General features: G+C 56.4%; 1 protein-coding gene across 1 annotated transcript; it reads right to left on the reverse strand.

Annotated features, from left to right (window-relative positions):
* Positions 1-500: 500 nt before the first annotated feature.
* Positions 501-18,964, reverse strand: TRPV4 (transient receptor potential cation channel subfamily V member 4). Its single transcript, XM_087828368.1, has 15 exons — positions 17,936-18,964; positions 15,765-15,937; positions 11,998-12,150; positions 11,090-11,230; positions 10,206-10,504; positions 8,641-8,820; positions 7,168-7,326; positions 6,838-6,930; positions 6,477-6,550; positions 5,600-5,765; positions 5,289-5,355; positions 3,805-4,121; positions 2,474-2,601; positions 1,620-1,741; positions 501-1,189 (listed from the first exon to the last, which is right to left on the reverse strand). The coding sequence occupies exons 1-15, from the start codon at positions 18,322-18,324 to the stop codon at positions 1,032-1,034; spliced, it is 2,619 nt and encodes an 872-aa protein (XP_087684494.1). The 5' UTR covers positions 18,325-18,964; the 3' UTR covers positions 501-1,031.
* Between the last annotated feature and the right edge of the window lie 33 nt (positions 18,965-18,997).

The raw sequence follows: 18,997 nt of genomic DNA on the forward strand, positions 1-18,997 counted from the left end.
CCTGAAGAGAGAAGCAGGGGGGCCCATCCCTGCCCCAGATGCCAAGCACTCTCTCCACTCCAGTAGCCACCACCATCCAAGGCCGCCTGCATCGTCTCCTGCCTCTGACTGGGTGGCTCACCCACCTCCAAAGCTATCATGGCCCCCCCCACCAGCGTCACTATCCTCTCGCAGCACTCCTCTCCCCTGACCAGATTTTACTATCTCCCCACCGGCATTACCATCACCTCCACCGGCATTACCCCATTAGTGCTTCCCAAGCAACATTATTACCCCATCAACATAACTCCCCCCACCAGCATGTCTCTCTTCCCCATTCCCTCCATCGCTACCTTCTCCATCACCACTCCAATCACCCCCATCTCTCAGGCCACCACCACCACCACCTCCTGTCCAGCCCCCAACGACAGGCACGTCTTAGTTCTTCCATCTTCCTGCTGTCATCTGTGCCTGCTACCACTCCCCCCACCTTCGTCCCCATCACCTCCACCATCAATGAATGAACATTTATTGAGCACCAACAAACCCCAGACCCTCTACAGAAGGCACAGAAGGTGTGGCCCACCCCACGGCCTGGCCCTCAGCAAGGCCACCTCTCTGCAGCAGGTGGCACTGTGTGCAGCCCAGGGTGCAGGGCTGGGCTGGGGGCTTGGCCGGCGATGCACCTGGCCCAGGGTCCTGAGGCCTCTGGCAGGCTCTGTTGGGGGGCAGGGGTCATGCTGCTTTCCTGAGAGCAGAGCAAATAAATAACGGAGAGGCAGGGGGAGCCCCTGTGGGCGGAAAGGCCCTGGCTTTGGTTTATGTGACTCCATGGGAGTGAGACAGGTGGCCAGGGGCCCTGTGCCCAGGTGGGGAGGCAGAGCTGGGGGCAGGAGCCTGGGGACCAGAGGGTCCTAGGGCCATCCCGGCATCTCTGCCTGGCCCTCACCTCTGGGTGACCATGTGGCTGAAATGCAGATGGACTAGAAATGGGTGGGTGGAAGGGATGGGGGTGGGCTGCAGGCTGGAGACCATGCCCCTGCCTGCAGCCGCTAGAGGGGGGCGTCATCAGTCCTCCATTTGGGGGGATAGCTCTGCTGGTGGCCGTCGCAGCTGGGGTTCCCCATGTTGTCCAGAGGCACCACCACCTCATCTGGGTTCGAGTTTTTGTTCAGTTCCACCACGCGCGGCACCACCGAGGACCAGCGATCTGCAGTGAGCATGGCGGAAGCGAGCGTTGGGGGAGCGCACGTGCATTTAAGGGGCGCCTACTGTGTACCAGGCCCTCCACAGCGATCTGCCGTTTCACAAAGGTGGAATCTGGGCTCAGAGAGGTCAAGGGGCTTGCCCAGGAGCACACAGGAGTCAATGGGACAAGCAGAATTCACGCCGGGTCAGAAAGACTGAGCACCCACATTCTCCCCACTGCGTCTCATGCACTTAGCGTCGTGGAAGTGAGGTGCCCCAGGCATCCACAAGCAGCAAAGGAAACTCAGCGGACGGCTCATCCGACCCTCCCATTCCACAGATGTGAACACTGAGTCTCAGAAAGGGGGCAGGACCACACAAGGCCACTTCGTGATGAGATCGGCCCAGGGCTCCCCCTCTGCCCCCCAGCTCCCCCCAGTCCTTCCACTCACCCCTCCGGAGGCGGCCCACTGTGTGCGAGAAGCCGTAGTACTGGTAGCTCTCGTTCTTGCCAGGGTCCTCGTTAATGATGCCCAAGTTCTGGTTCCAGTGAGACCAGTTCACCTCGTCCACCCTGGCGGGGCCCCGGCAAAGAAAGGTCAGGGGGCACTCCCACCAAGACGGCCCCCTCCCCACCCCAGCCAGCCTCCCTGCTCCAGCCTCCCAGCATACCCTCCTCGTTTTTATCCCAGTGAAATATATAGAACATAAAATTTGCCATTTTAACCATTTTTAAGTATACAATTCAGTGTATTAAAAATATATTCCCAAGGTTGCACAACCATCACCACTCTAATCCCAAAACTTTTTTATCACCCCAAACAGAAATTATGTACCCCACTCCCCCCTCTGCCAGCCCCTGGTCACCTCTATTTTACTTTCCACCTCTATGACTTTACTATTCTGGTCATTCCATGTAAGTGGAATCAGAGCACGTGGCCTTTTGGGTCTGGTGGCTTTCCCTGAGCATAACGTTTTTGAGGTTTGTCCACGTTGCAGCAGGTGTCAGGACTGCATTCCTTTTCATGGCTGAGTAATATTCCATTGTGTGGACAGACCACCTCAGGCTTAGCCACACATCTGCAAGTGGACACCCTCCTTCCTAGCACTCTCACCTCTTATTTTGGGGGACACCCATGGAAAGGTTACAGCTTCTCAAGCCCAAATTGGCTTGATGTAATTTTTCCTTTTTAAAATTATTTTTGTTTTTTTTATTCAACCTCCATTTCTTGAGCAATTGCTATGTGTCAGGACCCAGCAAGGAAGATACTCTCGCTGTTCCCATTTTACAGACGCCCCGCCTCACCTGAAGCACCATCTGCGGTCTGGGGTGCCGTCCGAGCTCTTGCCCACAGTCACCATTTCGCCAGAGCGGAAGGCCTTCCTCAGGAACACGGGGAAGGAGCGCTCGATGTCCAGGATGGTGGTGGCCCACTGCGGGGACGGAGGGGGGCAGGCCTTGGGTGAGCCTCTCCCAGCCGGAGCCCACTGCCCTAATGGCAGAGATGACGCAACAGGCCGGGGCGGGCAGAGAAATAGGCTTTCCAGCTCCCACTGACCCTGGAAACAGTTATAAACTCGAATATAGGGGCCCAGCAGAAAAAGCGAGTTAAGCAGGATCAGGTGCAGAAAGGCCGCATCCAAAGGCCCATAACTCATGCGCAGCAGTGGCCACTCTGTCAGGAGTCACTATGGAGGGTTAGGGACTGGGGCAAACCAGGGAGCGCAGCCCTGTGAAAAGGGGGCAGCCGCCTCCCATCCACCAGAGCACTGCCAGGCAGTGGGCCCACCTTGCTAGGCTTCCAACTTTTCAGAAAAGGCCAAAACCTGGATTTTTATATGAAATCTCTTAATTTTAAATTTTTGCCTTCAATTCCTAAAAATGGTGATACAGAAAAAAATAAATCCAGTCCATGGGCTGCCAGTGTGCATCCTATGAGTTACACCCAGTGGGGAAACTGAGGTCTGGGTGAGTAAGCAGCATGGACAAAGATTCAGAGCAGGTCTGGATGCTTCCCAGGGACCAGACTTGGAAGGATGACCTCGGGGTTTCTTCTTCTCACTGGGCCATTTCCTCCAAATGCACTGAGCCAAGGTACACATGGGTGCTGTGTGCCCGGGCCTCGGAAAGTCACTGTTTATTGTGAAAACCCAGGTCCACTAACTGTGGGTGGCCCAGCCAGGCTGCGACCCCCAGGGCCTCTGCTTCCTGCAGGAGCAGAGCAGCAGCCCCACCCCGTGCCAATGAGGCCCCTGTCCACACTGTTTTCTACAAGACAGAGGATGCCCAGGGCAGTGGAACCGGGCAGCCGCCCCGGGCTCAGCGTGGCCCCCTCCCTGCTGCAGTGCCGAGGGGCTCTGCGCATTTCCTGCGCCCTCAGAGCTCACTCGGTGGTGCCAGGGGAGGCTGGCTCTGTCCTGTGAGCTGGACCACAAGGTGGGTCCGAGACCAGGCAGGAAATGACTGGAAACGCAGGAAGTGGCTCTGGGAAGCAGGCAGCAGCCTTGGATGCCCATTTTACAGACAGGGGAGTAGAGGCAGGAGACGCTAGTTTGCCCAGAGCGGGAGGCGGAGGAGGCGGGGTGGGTGCAGCATGCCCACCTTGGAAGGGGCGGGGACGGGAGCCCGGGCCTCACCTGCAGCTTCCAGATGTGCTTGCTCTCCTTGGAGACCTGGCCGACCGTCTCCCCCATGAGGGCGATGAGCATGTTCAGCAGCAGCACGAAGGTGAGGATGATGTAGGTGACCAGCAGGATGATGAACACCGCGGGGTACTTGGTGCTGCTCAGCATCTCCAGGTCGCCCATGCCGATGGTCAGCTTGAAGAGGTCCAGGAGGAAGGTGCTGAAGGTGTCGCTGTCGCGGCACGAGGGGTAGGTGGGCACCGTGCAGTTGGCGCGGCCCTCGCTGCACTCCTTCATGTTGGCGCACGGGTTCAGCAGGGACACCAGGGCTGTGGGGGGGACGGGGTGGCACTGGCTGAGAGCGAGGCGCAAGCCGAGAGGTGGGGAGAATCGTTCCTATTTGATGGAGGGGAAAGCTGAGGCTCGGCGGCAGGAAAGCGGGGGCCCGAGGCTACGCACGCAGCATGTGGGCCAAGCCGAGGGTCAAACCTGGGCCTCCCTGAATCCAAACCCATTGCTCTTTCCTCAAACTCTTGCTTAAAAAAAAAAACAAACAGGTTCCCAGGATCGAATCAGGTGATTTTCAACTTGGGGCAATTTCCCTCCCAGGGGACGTCTGGCAATGTCTTGAGACGTGTTTGGTTTTCACAACTGGAGGGGTTGCTACTGGCATCGACTCGGCAGAAGCCAGGGATGCGGCTAAACACCCGCCACGCACAGGCCAGCCCGCAACAGAGAATTTCCAACGTCCACGGCGCCAAGGCCGAGGAGCCTTAGTCTGGCCTGTTGCTCCCGGAGGCCTCGGGAGCCCGCAACGCCCGCGTTCCGGGGCAGACTCTCTCGATGCTCCGCAACGCCCGCGTTCCGGGGCAGACTCTCTCGATGCTCGTCTCCTGGCCCGCACCAGCTCCCGGGGGAAGGGGAGGAGCTGAAACCGGGTGCTAGTCCTGGCTGTCCCAGCGGCCCTGCTCCCTAAGGCCCTTACCCCCCAGACACCCCAGACACCCCAAACGGACTGTGGTGCTCCCTCCCCACTAAGCCCAGAGGAGGCTTCGGAGTCCTTTTCAGCGCAGCTTGGCGGCAGCAGCTGCCCCTCCCCACCCAGGGCAGGGAGCAGGAGGGACTGAGGGAGCACAGACTGCCCGGGGCCTTCAACCTGCAGCCACGGCGGGAAGGTTTCAGCTCATGCTCACGCTATTTTAGGTGGCTTCTCTTGCAGCCATAGCTAATATGCCCATTTTACCATTTCCTAGCTTTTGAAGTTGGGCGAGTTTTTGAAACTAAGTCTCGGGGCCTTATTTGTAAAAGGAGATAACACAGGCGCTTACCTTACGGACTTGGGGGAATTACGGGGCAGGGATGGGAAAGGACTGAGCGCCGGGCCTGGACCATGGTGAGAGCCCAGCAGACGCTGGTCAGCCTCCCCCCACATCACGGCCGCTGTTCTAGCCCCCAAGCCCCTCCTTCCAGCCGCACCCCAGGCACCCAGAGCTCACCTGACGCGTAGCCGATCATGAAAAGCAAGTAGACCAGCAGGAAGCGGAACAGGTCTTTGAAGAGTATCTAGAAGCCCCAGCGGGATGATGGAGGCAGGGGTGAGACACACGGTTGTCACCTTCCCAGCGCCTCCATCCCCAAGCCTCTTTCCAAGGCACCGTGTCCTCCCGATGCCCGGGCCCTGCTGCTGCCCCCACCGTGCCCCACGTTCTCAGGTCCACGGGAACAGCTGTCTGCACATGTAAGACCCGTACGTGGCGTGTGTGGCCCCCTCCAGGGCACACAGTTCGGAGGGTCCCCCTGTCCGTACCTTCTGGATCATGATGCTGTAGGTCCCTGTTAGTTTCAGCCCGCGTGTGAAGTAAAGGGCATTCATCCAGCCCAGAACCAAGGCAAAGACCATGACGGCCAGGTAAGCCTCGATCCCCGCCAGGTAGAGGGCCGCCGAGACAATCACCAGCACGGAGTAGATGAAGCTGCAGGCAGCAGAGACCACGAGAGGGGCCAGAGGGGAGAAGGGACAGTGAGGCCCTGAAGGGGGAGACAGGCCTAAGCCCTCCAGGGTACCAAGACATCCCGATACCCTTCAGAAACCCAGAAGGTAAACAAAGTGGGTTCCCTGGGTTCCTCAGCATTCTGTTAACCAGACCGCTCAATTGATAATTACTGTGTGTGTAACGCCCTGAGGCCCTGCAAGATCCCAGAGTGATGCCCTCAGGAACTGCTACAGAAAGAGTCAGTGGTGTTCGGTGGAGATTCTGTGGTTAAGTGAATTTCACTGCCCCTCTAACTCTAAGGGAAAAGACCAGCACCCACACAGTGACTAATGCTGTGCCCGAGGCAGACATCATTAATCAATCACAGCGCTCTTTCCCACTAGACAGGGCCTCAAGATTCTTCTCCACACCGTGCGCCAGGCAGACATTAGCAATCAATCGCCAGCATAAGAGGTTAAATTATTTCTTTCCATGGTGTATATGGTTACTCTCTAACAACGAGAATCTTGCTTTAATCAGAAGACCCTACTGCTCCACAATGATTGGCCATGTCCTGACTTCGGGCTGCAGATGTCCAAGCTGGGAGAACTCGCTCCTGATAGAGTCACCCCCTCACTCCCATCTGGATGATATCCCGGCCCAGCCCCACCTTCCTCACCCAGGAGCTGCCAGCCTGGGCCCTCTACTCACTAGAGTAGCTGGAAGGAGCCATCGATGAAGAGAGAATTCACTCCAGGGCATTTCTTCATGAACAAGTCTTTGATCTGGAGGCGGAGGAGGCAGGTGAGAGGGGTGGAGCCTGCAGGAGTGCAGAGGGGACCAGAGGGGGGAGAGAGGAAGGGAGAGAAGAGAGGGAGGTGGACTGATGTACAGAGAAAAGACGGCGGACCCGTTCCTGTTGGGAAGCAGGAAAGAGCAGAAAGGGCGAGTACAGGGCTGGGGAAGGAGAGGAAAGCAGGGGAGGGCCAAGCTAAAGGAGGGAGGGGGAGAGGGGAGCTGGAAGGGGAGGTGGAGGAAGGGCAGGGCGGGTGGGTCTGGGGGTGTCGCTCACGTTGGTGAAAAAGAACAGGACCCCGGTAAAGAGCGTGATGATCTCGCCGGCCAGCCTCAGGTAGTCCACCGTGGTGCGGTATGGGTATGGCGGCTAGGGGGCAGGGGACACGCAGGTCCTCACCCAGCCCCTCCAACACCTGGCCCCAGATCCAGGTGTTCCCTCAAGGTCCCCAGCATCTGACCCCTGGGAGCCTCCTCCCTCCTCTCCGCCCTGGGTGCTAGGAAGGCACCTCCCCATCCCGTTCCTGAGCCTCCTCTAGTTCCTCCCACAGCTGACTCGGGGGGACACAGCTGTGCCCCAGCTCCTGCCCCGCTCACGGTCACTCACGGTGCCCTCCAGCGGCTGGTAGTAGGCGGTCAGGGTGAAGATGACCATGGCACATAGATAGGAGACCACGTTGATGTAGAAAGAGACAGCCCCGAACTTGCGCCACTTGTCCCGCAGCAGCTCGTTGATGGGCTCCACGGCCAGCATCTCGTGGCGGTTCTATGGGAGGCAGGGTGGTCGGGGGCCACCCTCCTGGTGGACAGGCTGCCTCCATATGCTTTCCCCTACCCTCGACCCCAAGAGCACTCTCTCCTCCTAACCCGTCTTCAGCGACACTCAAGGATTCACAGAACCAGAATCAGCAGAACCAGAATTCCTGGGCTCGGCACTCGAGGCTCTGCCCAGCTCTGCCCCAACTTACCTTTCCAGCCTATTCTAGACTCATAGAACCCAGAGCTGGAAAGCTATTCTCATGGTCCCCAAACTCCAATCTGTGGATGGTACCGAGCTGCTGGCAGCAAAATCACCTCTGCAGCTTGCCAAAAATAAAAACCCCTGGGCTTCTGACCTCAGACATTCTAATTCAGGAAGCAAAATTGGGAAATTTAGCCCAAGGATGATAAATACTAACCAGTTTCTCAATTACGAACCCAGGGCAGACATCAATGATCGAGTCCTGCACAATAGCTCTCTATACAGTTCCCCAGGCAGAAATTGCCCATCAGAGTTCGCACCAGAGATGCTAAACCTCCCACCACCCCTGATCGAAATCAAGTCAGTCAGTAATTTCAAGATGAGGGAAGTAAGCTCCGGGAAGAGAGGGCATCTGTCCAAGCTGGGTGGAGCGAGGGCTGGAAGGGGGACCTTCTGCACCCAGGCCCCAGCACTTTCTGCCCTGTTTGTACAGCATCCTGTCCCTCTAATGACTTGAGTTTCTTTATGACCAGGGATCTGTGCAACAATTTAGCCACGAAGATGCTATTGCAGTATTTTTCCTGGTAGTTAAAGGCAGAAACAAACCCAAACGACTGAGGATGGAGGAATGGTTCATTAGAATGTGGTACATTTACACGCAGCAATGATGTTGCAGAAGAATGTTTAATGGTGCAGAACGATATTCGCAAACTACCTCTAAGTGGGGAAAAAGAGCTTTCAAACTTCATAGAGCATCTACTAATGATAAGAGCCGACACGTAATGTTTACTCTGTGCCAGGCTGTTCTAAAATTAACTCATTTGGTCGTCCCAACAGCCCTATGAGATAAGCACTGTTCTTATCCTCAGTCTCAGAGAGGCTGAGTCCCTTGTCCTGAGTCACACAGCACGTCAGTTACAGAGCCAGAATCCTCACCGGGTCCTGCCTGTCCCTGAAGCCCCACCCTTGTAATCCCCGCATCCTACCCGCCCCATGCCAGGCGTCATTCTGGGCATTTAGCCGGCACCTTCTTTTGCACTCTTGGGCCCCAGGGTTACCTTCCGGGGTCCCAGCCACACCCCTCCTCCCCCGGGCCCTGCCCCCTGGGCAGGCACCCACCTCGATCTTGCTGTTGTACACCAGGATCTCCAGCACCGAGGCCTCTTCCCCACACGTGTCCAGGGAGGAGAGGTCATAGAGCGAGGAATAAACGGGTCCGTAGGCCCAGTCCTTGAACTTGCGGGACAAGTGTCTGGTGTCTTCATCCGTCACCTCCCGCCGGATAATGTGCTGAAAGACCTGCATGGGGGTTCAGGGGAGGGGCGCTACTGGGAGGATCCCGGGGGCCTGGCACAGCCCAGCAAATGGCCCTCCCCAGGGAGCAGGATGGGGGGAGGAAAGTGTTTACTGAGCACGCGCTCCGTGCCCGACCCTTTCCCCACATCACCTTAATTCTTACCCTTACTGTCTTGGTTTACAGATGAGCAAAGGAAGGCTCAGGGAAAAGACGGGTGCTCTCTGAGGCCACGCAAGCTCAGCAGAAGCCAGACTGAACCTAGGCTAGCCTTAAAAATCTGAGTGTAATGAATACCATCTTTATGTAATTAAACAGGAATTAATCAACCTTGTTACTCTGTTAATCCTAGTAATAATTACCGTACCAGCCCTTCCTGTTACCACTCCTACTCTCACTGGCTTACACAGAGGGAAACTGAGGAATAGAGAGGGGTGGGAGTTGCCCAAGGCCACGCAGTGTAGTAGGACAGAGCCCGAATCAAACCTGGCCTTTTGCACCGCCTCAACTCTGGGATAAATTGCAATTGTAGTAACTTTTGCTATTTTTTTAATAGAGTAATAATGGCCCCTATGTTTTATTGAGCACTTACTACACATCCCAGGCTCTGTACTAAAAGCTTTAAGTAGATCACCTCATCTAGTTGGCAGAACAACACTATACTACAGGGCATTGTTCCTACCCCCATTTTACAGATGAGGAAACTAAGGCACAGGCAGGAGGTGCGATCCCTGAGGTCACACACTGGGAAGCGGCAGAGCCAGGCCTTGGACCCAGGCACTCCTGACGCTAGAGAGCTCCAGGTTTGTTTATCAACCAGAGAAACAGTAGCCCCCAGGGCACAATTTGGCAATGTCTGGTGACACTTTTGGTGATCACAGTGGTGGAGTAGGCATCGAGTAGGTTAAGGTCAGGGATGCAGCTCAACATCCTACAATGCGCAGAACAGTCCCACGCCCCAGAACCATTCAGCCCCAAATGTCAGTAGTGCCGAGGCTGAAAAATCCTGCTCTAGGCCCCGTGCCCTGGGGCCACTCAGCGGGTGAGGGGCTGAGCCAGGACCCAGCAGTGGGGCACTGCGGGCTGGAGCCCTGGGGCTCAGGTTTCTATCAGTGGCTTGTCCTGCCTGGTGGGAGTGGGGTGGTGAGCATCCAATGGGGTGGGATACGGAGAGAGGCTCTGGGATGAAGCTGAGTAGTTAAGCTGGACAATAGGGAGCCATAGCAGGGTCTTGAGCTGGGACATCTGCACACTGGGGTTGGCATGATGAGAGAGGGTTATGCATATTAACAATAATGAATGCCAGCAGCAGCCCCTCCTGTGTGCGCGTGTGTATGTGCAGGGGAACAGGAGAGGGGGGGCCACCTGTGCCCCCAGGCCCTGCACTCACCCCAATCTTGCCCGTCTTGGCGGCCATCATGAGGGGTGAGAGGCCATCGTTGTTCAGCACAGCCTCCAGGTTGCTGTCGGGGAAGAGGCGGGCACACTTGAGCAGCAGGAGGTCGTACATCTTGGTGACGAATTTGGTGTTCTCGCGGGTGTTGTCGGCGATGGCCACCAGGGCGTGCAGCACCGTGTTGCCCCGGGAGTCCTGCCGCCGCATGTCCGCCTTCTTATGGGGGTTCTCCGTCAGGTAGTTGACGATGTGGGGCTGGTTGGTGCAGGCAGCCAGCGACAGGGGCAGCTCACCTGGGCACCAGGGTGGATGGGGGGGCGGTGAAGGGGGTGCAGGGGGGATTTTGCCTGCAGCTGTTCAGGGGACAGACACGGGGACACTGGGCACAGCACCAACAGTCAGTGGGAATCTGTCCTGTGGCAACCTCACATGTCTGTGTGTGATGCTGGGAAGACGGGGTGTGGCCGTTTGGGGGCGTGGCCATGCAATTTGGAGACTGTGAGGGACTTTGTCCCTGGGTCCCACATAACACAAGCCTTTAAGCAAGAGTGATACTCAGAACCTCTCACTGGTCCAACCGGTCGGGGGGTGATGAAGTCTGGGCCCCGAAATCTGACCACTGGTCCCAGCATACATTGGACTATAGGATACATGTGAAAGGTATGGGGTGCTGACACCCACCATGATCCCCATTGTACAGATGGGGAAGCCGAGGCTCAGGGAACTGAGGCGGCGCTCTACCCCTCAAAGGCAAGGACTCAATGATCAAAACCAACACATGGCCTGTGTATAGGGCGCCTCTGAGCCGTGGGTGTTTGGGGAGAGGTCAGGCTGTGGAGACTATCATGTACCTCCCAGCCCCCACCCGGCCTCCTCACCGAAGTAGAAGTAGCCTCCCTCATCCTTGGGCTGGAAGAAGCGCCCCCGGGCCTGGGCATGGACATCGGCTCCCTGGGCCACGAGGAGCTCCACGTAGTGTTTGCAGCGACGCTCGATGGCAATGTGCAGGGCGGTCTGACCTGGAGAGGAACGGGGGACAGTCACCCAGGGCTCCGGCACAGCAGAGGCCAGACCTGTCTTGGAGAGGGAGGGGTGCAGAGTGTGGAAATCGGGTCGGGGCTGCAGGCCAGAGCCTTGGCTGGCTGCACCCAAGGGCAGCAATGGACCTTCGGACAGACGTCCCCTGGATGTGGCACCTCAGATGCACAAAGTCCTAGATCTCGTGCAAGCAGAATTTTAGACTCAAAGGACATACAACATCTAGGGTCCCAGATATGGGAAACTTTCAGGCTCATGAGAGGCTTTAATTCTAGAGGAAACAAGGGCATCGTGGTCTCACAGAATTCTGGACTTGGGATACAGAATTCACGGAATTTGAATCCTCACATCCAGGAATCTGAAAGGTCAAGCCTGAGTCACAGAGTCTCAGAATTTAGACCCAGGAGCTGGGACTCGCGACACTTTTGCCTCTTAGAGCTGTTGGCTCATCGAACATTTATCATAGAGCCTCAGTGTGTCCGGAACCACAGCATCTTAGGTCCAGAATTCCAAGTTCAGGGGCCACTAGGCTCAGGCTCAGTGCATCACAGAACCTTGGCACCTCTGATTCCGAAATGCAGGATATCAGAGCTCATTCATTCATTCAGTCAGTCATTCAACAATGGGTTTCTAGGTACATGCTGGCACTTGGGGCGCAGTCTGAAGCTCTTGGAGGTCAGACAAGTGGGGATGGTGCCCCACCCCCACCCCCACCCCCGTGTCACTCCCACCCCGCCCAGGGCCCCACCTCGGTAGTAGATGTCTCGGAAGGGCGAGTTGATGAACTCGCGCATGTTGCCGGTGCGCTCAGCGATGTCCAGAAGCAAGGGGATGGTGTCATTACGGCCGTTGTTCAAGTTCAGCAGGGCCTTGGGCAGGCAGGTCTTCCCAGTGGACGGTTCTGGGGGGACAGATGTACAGTATGAGGGGTGCTGGGCCTGTGGCCCAGAACTGCTGGCAGCAAGGAACCAGGCACTGGGCAGGGGGCCAGAGTTCCTGCCTCGGTCGTGCCTCCTGAGGCTGTTCCCTATCTGCCCCCCTATGGAGCTGAGTGAGGGGAGTCAAATAAACTCAGAGGGGCTGAAGAGAGATTGGTATTTACCAAAACAGATTTGGAGGGAATTTTTTAAATCAGATAGATGGGGGAAATGCTGGGTTAAGCACAGCCAACCATATTTCTTTACTACAGGACTTCTCAGAGCCTTTAAGATGCTAATGAGGGCTATGAAACTCTAAAAGCCAGACACAGCAGCCTTTGCGCATCTATTTGAACATAAATTACTTTCCCACGAATCATTTACACTAGAGGGGAGCAGAAGAGGTGCAGGGTTCCCCAAAGTGTGGACAGTTTGCCATAGTGGATGTGAATTACCTTAGGAGGGAAGGGAGAGGACTTTGCGGGTTCCACAGATTCAGCAATAACAACACCATAAGCGAGGTTTCATCCCATTGTCAAATCTCCCTCATGAAGTCAGTCTCTGGTACTAATGGGTCCTTAACACCTGCCACTAACACTTGCTAATGTCCCTTTGCAATTTTCTTTCCCGTGTATTAATTTTTATGGTTATGAGTTGATTTATAGCTTAAAAGAGTCCATGAAAAGAGAGCTACCCTGTGAATCAGGCACACGGCAAAATTGTGCCCGGGGCTCAGGAACAGCCCGATGCAGGAATGGGATCAGGGGTGGGAGATGCAGGTGGGGATTAGGTGCCCATTCTGGAACCAGGAGCCTTAGGGTTCCCATCTGGCTTTGCCCCCAACTTCTGTGCAAACTTTCCTCCACTTCAGTTTCCTTTCTAGCTAAATTGAGGCCACACAGGAAAATCGACAGATGTCTGTGGATGAGCCCAGCACCAGGCAGATAGGAATCCTCAATAAATATTACTGCTGCAGTTTTATCCCGAGGGAGGTGCTTAGGAACCTCACCCTGGATGCCAGGAATCAGTGGCAAGAACGTGAAAGACTCACAGGGGCCTGAATTCCAGTCCCAGCGCCCCCAGGAGTGAGGTTACTTGGACAAGTCTCATTCTGAGCTGAGACTTGCCCAGAGTCAACACCAGGTAACTATTTCTTTCTTTTTCTTTTTTTTAAATATATTATTGATTTCAGAGAGAAGAAGGGAGAGAGAGAGAGAAACATCAATGATGAGAGAGTCATTGATCGGCTGCCTCCTGCAGGCCCCCTGCTAGGGATCGAGCCCGCAACCCGGGCCTGTGCCCTGACCGGGAATCGAACCTCGATCTCCTGGATCCTAGGTCACTGCTCAACCGCTGAGCCACGCTGGCTCAGGTAACTATTTCTTGAATGAATAACAGACTCCAGTTCCCCATCTGCATAAGTGGGGGAGGGGCTGCCCCAATGCTGGCCAAGGCCCCTGCGAATTCTGTCCAGACCCGTCCACACTCAGTTCTAACCTCGAGGTGGCCACAGTCCGTTTGCTAATTGTTTTCTAATTGTCAGGCAATTCACAACCCTCCATGCTGACCTCATCATCTGCGAGCAACCTGAGGACAGGGCCACACACGTCTGCTTCGCTCAGCACTGTTCACCGCGTGCCGAATGCAGCACCTCACACATGGTAGGTGAGCAATAAATTAGCAAACGTTCAGCGACAGGCGAGCTGGGGCATCACAGGCAATTCCAAACCACAGGAAACCTGAAGTGTGAGGCATGGAACTAGACCCTGGGCTTGGACTTCCACACCCCGGGACCTAGGCTATAGCGGGGTGGGGGACTGTCAGCCCGGGGCCTTGGATGAGATGCCAAGAACAGTGCCCTACCCCGAAAAGGGAGGAACGCGCAGTTCCACGAGTTGACCGCCAGGTGGCGAGGTGGCTCCGCCCACAGGGCTGGGGAGCGGGCGCCCTAATTAAAGGTTGTCACACTTTGGTGGTGGTTGGAGGGGGGCGGTCAAAGGGGAGCTCAGGAGCCTCTGGCTAGACCTAGGCTTTGTGGGGACTGAGGCTTGCACAACTTGGGGGTCTTGTTTATGAAAACAAACACACAATTATGAAGTCAAAGTTAGGTCCAGAGCCTTAGAAGGGGCCAGAGCAAGTGAGGGGCCCTGAAGCCTAATGAATGGGCCTCACGGTAAGTGCCCCTCTATACATGCTCTATTCCCTACAATTTCAGGGACCCCCACCCCCAGCCTACTTAGAGTCCCCCACCCACGCTCATGCACAGACACGCTGGCCTGTGGGTTCCCGGCCTAGGCTAAAGGCCCCCCACTTAGGAGAAGCCAGAAAGAAGCCTTGGCAAGCCCTCCATGGTCCCCATTTCACAGGGGTTTGCTCTACCCCAAGGCTCCCCACTTTTACCTAATGAACTCGTTTGCTTAATGAACTTGGGAAGGCAGGAGAGGCCATTTGGCCAGGCTTCTATGCGGGATCTCCAGCGGGATTATCTGCACTGTGACTGAGACCCTCTGAGGGCAGATGGCAGCCCCCATCCTGCCACAACTCTAAGCATGTGCCCCAAACGAGGCGACATCATCTGGTCGGCACCATGAATGATTATTTTTTATAAATGTAGTCATTTATAATCTTAAATTTTTGCATTTCTGACAGACGCAATGACACTCCACTGTATTGTTTTGGCGTCCAGAGAATCAGGAAGATAAAGGTATATGTGAAAAAATATAGCGAAGGTTCGGTCACTCTCCTCTGGCACTTAATTTATTTAAAGTGTCTGAGACTCAAAAAATGGCCCCTTCTGACCTCCGGGAAGCTTCAACAGCCCCAAGCTGTAGGCCATGGCCCACCTTCCTGAGACAGACCCTCCTTTGTAGCAGGTAACACAATTCTAACATTTTATACTGATTGGTGGGATCGCTGGGCCAGGGAATAGCGGCTTGCCTGGTACTGGGCACACAGCAGGTGGCTGACGGGTGGAGGGGCTCACAGGCCATCTTCCTGGATTTACAGGGAAGGCCTGGGGCAGCAGAGCGAGCTGGCGCCCTGAGGTTTTGGAGCCTGGACAAGACTGGGGGGCGAGCTCTTTGGGCTGGGGGAGTCCTGAGGCAGTGATGACTGGGCCTTCAGCCTGGGGAGGGAAGCTGGGTGGGTGGGGCAGAGACTGGCCATGCCCTGCCCCACCCCAGAGCTCCCCTCAGAAGCAGCAGGGGCTCCCAGCACTTTGGAATTCTCCCTGCTCAGAGGCCAGGACTATGCCATTATCACTCCCCAGTTTACAGATGAGGAAACTGAAGTTCAAGGAGGCCACACATCCCTTTAGTGATGGAGGGGAGATTTGAACCCAGGTAGGTGGACTCTGTTTACCTCCTATGCTGACCTTTTGATTTTAAAAAGCTGAATAAATGAAGGAATAAAGATAGCAAAGGCCCAGGGAAGTAATATGGTGAAGGACACACAGGACCAGACGCCCTGTCCAGTGCTCTTTCCAGGCAGTGCAGCCCGCTGACCCAGGGGAAGATGCTAAGGGGAAAGGGGGTCCCCTAGGCCAGGCCTCCCCCCACTTCTGGCTGGCCTGCCCGACACCCCCACCCGGGTGGCTCACCCCGGAACTCCTCGTCAGTCAAGCGCTTCTTGTGGGTCAGCAGGTAGGGGAGCAGCCCGTCCAGGTCGGCAGTAGAGCCCCGGGACACGATGTCGAAGAGGATGGGCCGGTTGAAGACTTTGAGGATGGGGGGCGGCTGGGGTGCAGGAGCTTTGGGGCTCTGCGGCTGCTTCCTAGAGTGGGGAAGGCAGGGTCATGGGAGGGCTTGTCCCCCGTCCACTCCACCATCCCTGGGGGGAAGCTAGAGCCCTAGGGACAGACCAGACTGAGAGGGGAGGGACAGCTGGAGACACAAAGGAATGTTTTATCCAACACACTCTACCCAGTACCTACTGTGTTTTGGGTGGAGAAAGACAGAAACACACAAGCCTGCCTATCCATCTGTCCATCCATCCATCCTTCCTTCCATTTGTCATTGACTGAATACTTCCTAAGCCAAAGGGAGACTGAAGGAGACAAAGACAGTGAGAAAATAAAGGAACACCAGACTAAAAGAAAAGCCGCTCATTCATTTTTTCAAGCCCTCGCTCATTAACTTACTCATTCAACGAACATTTGAGACAAATGAGGCCGCGCACATAGGTGCCTCGTTTGAGGCCCACCACACAGTAAATATAAGCTAATACTACTGTTATTATTTAGCGCCTGGTGCATACAGAGGCGCAGTAAGAAAGGCAGGCAGAGACTTGGAGGGAGAAGAGGAGGGAGGAGGGGAGCAGGCCAGACCGGGAGGGGAGACCGAGGCCTGGGCAGGCTGTGGGCAGTGGCAGTGGGCAGTGGCCATGGGGCAGGGAGAGTCCTGGCCGGACAGCCCTCCGGTGGTGGGTGGCAGGGAAGGGGAAGGAGATGCTCTTCTGATGATGGGGGCACAGAGACTAGCACAGCCTCTCATGGCACCTGTGCAGCCCCCATTTTATCTGCTCCTGAACTTTGACCTTAGAGCCCAAATATGAAATGGAAAAAACACCCTTGCCCCCAGACCTTACTGAGAGGGGTGTCTAAGGATTTTCATGGGTGGAAGGCTGGACAATAGATGACAGATGAGCAGGTGTGTAGATAGATATTTGAATAAGTGCTGATGGACAGGTGGACTGGATAAATGGATGGACAGGCAGAAAGATGGGTAGCTGGGTGAATGGGTGAGCAGCTGACGAAGGAAAGAGTTGAGGAAAGAAAGGGGCTGGTTTCCAAGTCAAGGTCATTCAGGGCACGTTAGAAGCAGCAGGGTCCAGACCTAGAAAGGAACTGCAGGAGCAGAGGCCCCACTCCCCCCACCAATTGCCAAAAGCTTGGGGAACTCCCTGGACTTCCTAAAGGACCAGGAATGAGGGCTCAGCCTCCTAAGGCAGTGGCTCTGCAGGTGACAGACACCAGGGGCATGCTGCAAACAGAACCCTGGGAGCCCAGGTTTGCAGAATGCCACACCAACCACAGGGAGGCGCCAGGCTAATGCCCAGGAATGGAGGTGACACTTGGAGAAGACCCAGGAGGGGCAGCTGGGGGAGAGTGTCAGCAGAAGGTAGACGGATGGACGGATGGATGGACGGATGGATGGACGGACAGATAAGAAAATGAATGAAAACATGAATGAGTGAATGGACAAATGAGTGGACAGATAGTTGGATAAATGAATTGATGGGAGGGAGGGAGGGAGGGAGGGAGGGAGGGAGGGAGGGAGGGAGGGAGGGAGGGAGGGAGGAAGGAAGGAAGGAAGGAAGGAAGGAAGGAAGGAAGGAAGGAAGGAAGGAAGGAAGGAAGGAAGGGAGGAGGGAGGGAGGAAGGAGGGGAGAGGAAAATTAGAAAAATATTAGAAATAAAATGAATGGATTATGAATATAGTTTGATAGATAACTGACTGGTTGGATGAACAGAAGCAGCGGGGAGATGAGACGACGAAAGTGGATGGATGAGTGCGTGGTGATGCATGGAAGGGGGACTGTATGAGTGGGGGGCTGGGCAAGGAGGTGACAGACAAATAGACAGGTAAACAGGTATCTGAATGAGGAGGGACAGATGGACTGGACAAGAGGATGGACATGTGGGAAGACAGGTGGCTGGGTGAATGGACGGATGGATGGATGGACAGACAAGTATGTGGAGGGATGGACGGGGGGGGGGGGGGGGATTCAGTGAGAGATGGAGACCACCAGCCAGGCACTGGCGATACTCACTCCAAGACCTTCCTCCTCCACCGTTTGTTGTCGCTGGGGTGGTGGCGATAGGTGCCGTAGTCAAAGAGCGAATCCATGGGGGCCTTCTTGGGCCCCGGCACCACCGAGGACTCGTACAGGGTGGACTCCAGCAGGTCAATGGGGTTGGGCACCCCCTTGCGGAAGGCGCCCTGGAACTTCATGCGCAGGTTTGGTCGCCCATCGCCCGAGCCCGCGGCAGGGCGACCAGCGTCGGGCGGCGAGGGCAAGGGGGACCCGTCCTCTCCCTCAAACAGGTTGGCCAGCGACGACAGGGGGAAGGCCTCGCCACCCGGGGTGCCGCTCTCGTCCCCGGGGGGCTCGGCCGCCTCCCCGGGCCCCGGGCGGGGGCCTTCGCCGGGGTCTGCCATGCTGACCCGACCCGCAGCTGGGCCTGCAGGGGAGCAGGAGAGTCAGGCCAGAGGGGGGCTCAGGAAGCCCCCTCCCACGTGGGCAAACAGCCGCTTCAAAGCCACCCTTGTAATGACAGGGGTGCGGGGCGGCCACTCCCAGATGTGGTTGGCAGCCGCCCCGGGCAGGAGCTGCAACAGGAGCCTCTTTCAGGGACCTGGAAGCGGGAGTCGCCGCGGGTCCGGCTGCCCTGGGTGGGAGCTGGAGGAGGAAGGGCTCAGGGACACCCTGGGACCCCAACCCCGGAGCTGAGGCTTACTCCTGACCAACCCAGCCCGCTTTGAGCCCCACAGAGCAGGCTGCGAGCCAGGCTCCGCACTCAGCAACTGCGTGACCATGGACAAGGCCACATTCCACAGCCTTGGTTTTGTCACCTGCAAAATGGGGACGTCCAGGCGCAGTGCCTGACACAACCATGAACCCCGTGCTGCGGGCACAGGAGGTGCTCAGGAAATCCCTGGGAGCCCACTGTGTCCTCAGCACGAGCCAGGCGTCCTCGATTTCCTCGCCCGGCACCATCATTCTGACCCCCACTTTCCAGGATTGGAAGCAAGGTTCCGAGGCTGCAGCTGATCCCCGCCCCCTCCCAGGGCCAAGTGCCGATCCACCCCCCCCCCCTCGCCTGGTTAACCC

The sequence above is a fragment of the Miniopterus natalensis genome, chromosome 20, assembly GCF_054644295.1.
Source record: "Miniopterus natalensis isolate mMinNat1 chromosome 20, mMinNat1.hap1, whole genome shotgun sequence".
Lineage (NCBI taxonomy): Eukaryota > Metazoa > Chordata > Mammalia > Chiroptera > Miniopteridae > Miniopterus > Miniopterus natalensis.